General features: G+C 43.3%; 1 protein-coding gene across 1 annotated transcript; it reads left to right on the top strand.

Moving 5' to 3' along the window:
• Positions 1-612: 612 nt before the first annotated feature.
• On the top strand, positions 613-4,361 carry SMAD7 (SMAD family member 7; the record flags this gene model as incomplete). The annotated part of the gene is made up of 1 exon (XM_010727758.3): positions 613-4,361. A coding segment is annotated over one exon (539 nt), but the record flags the coding sequence as incomplete, so codon positions are not given.
• Positions 4,362-4,878: the final 517 nt, after the last annotated feature.

The raw sequence follows: 4,878 nt of genomic DNA, 5'->3' as shown, positions 1-4,878 counted from the left end.
CCTGGGCCTCCCACACCTGGCCCTATAAAAACCCCAAAGTGGGGCAGTCAAGCTCTGGGGTGATGTCCTGTGGGCTCCTTTTGGAACTATATCACATTTTATCACATTTTATCACATTTTATCACACTGGCTATGCACAATGAATGATGATTTGTTTATGGAGATGGGTTGTAGGGTGTTTGGTTGCATCCATGTAGGCTTGATGATCATAAAATCATTACAGAATGGTGGAACCACAGAATGGGGACCTTTAAGTTCATAGAACCAGCAAATGGTTGGGTTGGAAGGGACCTTGAAGATCACAGAATCATGGAATGGCTGGGTTGGAGAGACCTTATAGTTTGGTTGGGGTGGGTTGAGTTAGACAAGACCTTAAAGACCCTCAAATTTCAACCCTCTGCCGTGGGTAGTGTCACCTCCCACCAGACCAGGTTGCCCAGGGCCCTGTGCATCCTGGCCATGGGCACCTCCAGCATGCTGAGGGTGTCAGGGTGTGTGTGGAGAGCATCATGAAGAGATGGACCTCATGATGTTGCAATGTTGCATAGCTTTTGGATCATGATACCCCCCCAGTCCTCAATTTCTCCTTATCCTTTTTTTCTCCCCCTGTAGATTCTCAAGTTATTCAGGAGACAGGGGATCACTCACACTGGTGTGTGGTGGCATACTGGGAAGAGAAGATGCGTGTGGGTCGGCTGTACTCTGTCCAAGAGCCCTCCTTGGATATCTTCTATGATCTACCTCAGGGGAATGGCTTCTGCCTTGGGCAGCTCAACTCGGACAACAAAAGCCAGCTGGTGCAGAAGGTGCGCAGCAAGATCGGGTACGGCATCCAGCTCACCAAGGAGGTGGATGGCGTGTGGGTCTACAACCGCAGCAGCTACCCCATCTTCATCAAGTCGGCCACACTGGACAACCCCAACTCCAGGACATTGCTGGTGCACAAAGTGTTCCCGGGTTTTTCCATCAAGGCTTTCGATTACGAGAAGGCACACAGCCTGCAGAGGCCAAATGACCATGAGTTCATGCAGCAGCCACGGACTGGATTTACCATGCAGATCAGCTTTGTGAAGGGCTGGGGCCAATGCTATACCAGGCAGTTCATCAGCAGCTGCCCTTGCTGGTTGGAAGTTATTTTTAATGATCGATGACATGAGACGGAGCAGACTCATAATATTTATACTACTTTGCTGTTATTACTTCCATCTGAGTGCTTGCTTTTCATGCAACCTTTTTGTTCTTGTTTAGTTTGTTGTCATTTCCCATTTTAAGAAATAGCTTATGGAAAGATTTTCATCCAGATATTTTGATAAATAGATCTATTTTTTAAAGTGTGAACGACCAGTAACTCAGAAGGACAAGTAAAGGGTGGAGCGGGAGCAGACCGCATACAATAACCATTTCCCACTTCCAAAAGGATTATCCTATGTGACGAATGGGTTGGGAGCCACTTGCTCTTGGGTAGCATGATAGGATCCCCTTATTTTTCACACTCTCCAATCCCAGTGCTGGTGGCACCCAACCAGCACCCCTCCCCAGCAGTGCTAATCCAATGTAGCTACCACCAATGGTGCACAAACTTCCCACCAGGTCTTATCCCACCCGTGTAGTTTTTGTCATTGAGTTTTGTCATTGGGTCATGGTTGTTGGGTTTGCGTCTTGTCCCTGTGTCTATCCTGTACGCTGTCCATCCATACACTCATCTTTCCACCATTTTCTCATCATGGATTGGTACAAGGGGAGAAAACACTGGTGAAGAAACCATGCATGGCTCATGTTTTGCAGTTGGAGCTGAGATACAACATGACATAAGCCTGAAAAAAAACCAACCCACAAAGCAAAACAAAATAAAAACAAATGGGGAAGAAAAAGTGTTGAGGATAGTTGAGTCTGTCAGAACCTGTTGACTTAAGTTATGCTGGTACAATTGTATCTGGAGATGCCATTATGCTTTCATTTCTTCTTGAATTCATACACACGTATGATACTTTTACATTGTTCTTAGCTCAATGAGCATGTTTAAAACTTAACATAAGCTATTTTTCTAAATACAAAGGTTTAAATGAACAAGAGAGCATTCACATCAGAACTTTGGCATTGTAGTGCTTTGGAAAGAAAACACAGAAAAGGATTCCTTAAAAAAACCCTGAGATTTATTAAAGAAAAAATGTATTTTATGTTACATATAAATATATTATTACTTGTAAATACAAAGACATTTTATAAGCATCATTATTTATGTAACGTGCAATGTGTATAAATGAGAAAAATAAGAAAAGATGCACTTTGCTTTAATATAAATGCTAATAACATACGCCAAATTTAAAAAAAAAACAAAAAACATGAGATTGGTGTTTTTTTCTGTGAGTGTTCTCATCCAGATGAATATGTTTGTTTTTTTTTTTCTAAAGGAATTTATGTTCCATTAAAATATAAAAATATACACTTGACCCATGGAGCAGAGTGGCTTTGTTAGAGGTGGGGAGGAGCTGCAGGAAGGGTGTTCCTGTTGCTTGTCATGTCAGCTTGAGCAGACTGCCATGGCAGCAGCCCAGCGCTCATCCTATACCTAAAAAACAATGGCTCTGAGGCCAATGTGTGATCTGGGCTGGCCCACCGCTTTGACTGGTACTCCATGTCACATCCAACATCCACATGTCCTCAGCAGAAGAGAAGTCCCTACAGCTGGTTGAACTCTTACCTTGGGTGAAGGCAAACCTTTCTGCATGAAAACCACCAGCTCTGTGGAGCTTGGAGGCTTTGGAGGGGTGCAGCATCTGTGTCTTGGACCCTACTGGCCTTCACAAGGTGGATGGATGTGGTGGTGGATTAGTCTTTGTGAGCATCAGAACCAGGTTCAACCGACACTGTGCCTTTCTGTTCAACATGCCCTACCCAAAGGGATTTATTGAGATACAATATTTGATCTGCTCTGAATGGACTGTGCCTTCAGCTAGATTCCTTTCAAAGGCTTCAAAATGGCTTTGGATAACGTGTGATGGATGTACTCACCTGTCTTGCTTGGTGTGCCCAAGAGGGCAGACATTGGGGTGACTGCCTACAGTTCAATTTACCTAATTTCCTTTCCATTCTGTTCCAGAACACTTGAAATACTCAATAACCTCAGCACATCTCTATGGTCCAGTGGTCAACCAGCGACAACAGTTAGTGTGGGAGGCTCAAGGAGTGCTCCAGTCTGTTCTGTGGTATCAATTTGGGAATTTGGGATGACTGAAATCAGTCCATTCTGGTTAACCATAATCTCGCTATGTACTGAGGTTCCAGCAAAACTGGCACTAAATCATCTGAAGATATCCTGCATCCCAGTCAATTATGGCACAATTGCATCTTTTTTTTTCAACTGTTGCTGAGTGGTAATAGAAGAGTGCAATAAAGTAGGGTCAAAGCGTGTCACTTTTTTTTTGATAAATCATATGTGAAATCTGCTCAAACTGTCAACTGCTGATCAAAGATAGTGCCTGTGATGGGTGATGTAGGACAGAGTTTCCCTCTACTCCACCGTCGTGAGATTATTGGATCAAGTGGTTTCCATAGGGCAGAAATAATCCCTACTTTACTTGGGTGATTCTCTGCATGGGACTCATTCTCTATCCGTCCCAAGGACCCCAAGGAATCAGTGGGCTCGTCTTGCAGTTTCTTAGCAAGTCCAGTGGGTGAAGGGACTCATGGAGATGTCAGGGCAATGGAGTATTTACAGAATGGCAGCTCCACACATTACAAGACCTTAGGAGAATATTTGCTTTGTGCTGTACTTTGTACCCAGTGTTCACCAGTGGAAAGTAGCACTGGTGAAGCATAACCTTAATCTGAAAACATTAACTCAGCCACATTTAAGTATGTACACATCTGAGTTTGCAGGAAAGCAAAAGTGAGGAAGAACCAGCTTAAGGTGAATTAATAAAAAACACCTGCATGTTTCCTGCATGTGGAAACAGCATTTTTTTTGTGTTTTCTACATGCGTTTAAATATATGTCATGTTTGGAGACAGAGCCTTGGTACCACCAGGTCATGTGATGCTACCTGTCTAGGTCCTAGTGGAATACAGACACCTGGGCACACACACATTGGCCCAGTTCAGTGGAGAGACAAACCTAGGCATGATAGTGACCTTAAAAATCATAGAACTGTAGAACCATAGAATGGTTGGGAGGGACCTTAAAGATCATCCAGTTCTAACCTCTGCCATGGGCAAGGTTGCACCTGGGGCAGAGAGATTGGAGGAAGAGGTGACATGGTTTTATGATTTTTTGGTAATAACCACATCAATGGTTTACGGGCTGGTTCGTCCCGGTTCCATGACTAGTGGGGAAGAGGGATTTGCAAATCCACGCCTCCAGAAAAGGGGAACAGGGGACCCCAAAGAAATTAAAAACAGCGGCAACTACCAGAGGAGAAACGAATTAATTTACTAAATATGGCATTGGAATGCAAGATAAAACACTGCAATACAATTAGAATCAAATTAGAATCAAAGCTAATAGATCAAATATAATGAGAGAGTATCCGAAAACAGAAGGCCTCACCATAATGCTGAGGTGAGATGTGCAGTCGGGACGAGCAGCAGGGACAAGAGAGATCCGAAAAAGGACAGGTCAGATGATCTAAGAAAACTTATATCCCCTCTCTGAACTCAAAGACCTCTGGGGTATGTAGTTCTTCTCTTCTGGGACAGGTACCCAGAACTGGAGCATTAACTCTAAAACTCCCAGTGCACTACACGATGTTATGATGTGGAACACCAATAACCAAAAACCATAAAACCGTAACATTCCACCCCTTATTCTACATAACTACATCATGATTAATATATACAAAGAAAAAAAACAATAATTACCAAGCATTAAACACACACACAT

The sequence above is a fragment of the Meleagris gallopavo genome, unplaced genomic scaffold (assembly GCF_000146605.3).
Source record: "Meleagris gallopavo isolate NT-WF06-2002-E0010 breed Aviagen turkey brand Nicholas breeding stock unplaced genomic scaffold, Turkey_5.1 ChrUn_random_7180001938289, whole genome shotgun sequence".
Taxonomy (NCBI): Eukaryota; Metazoa; Chordata; class Aves; order Galliformes; family Phasianidae; genus Meleagris; species Meleagris gallopavo.
This window is presented reverse-complemented; position numbering and strand designations above follow the sequence as displayed.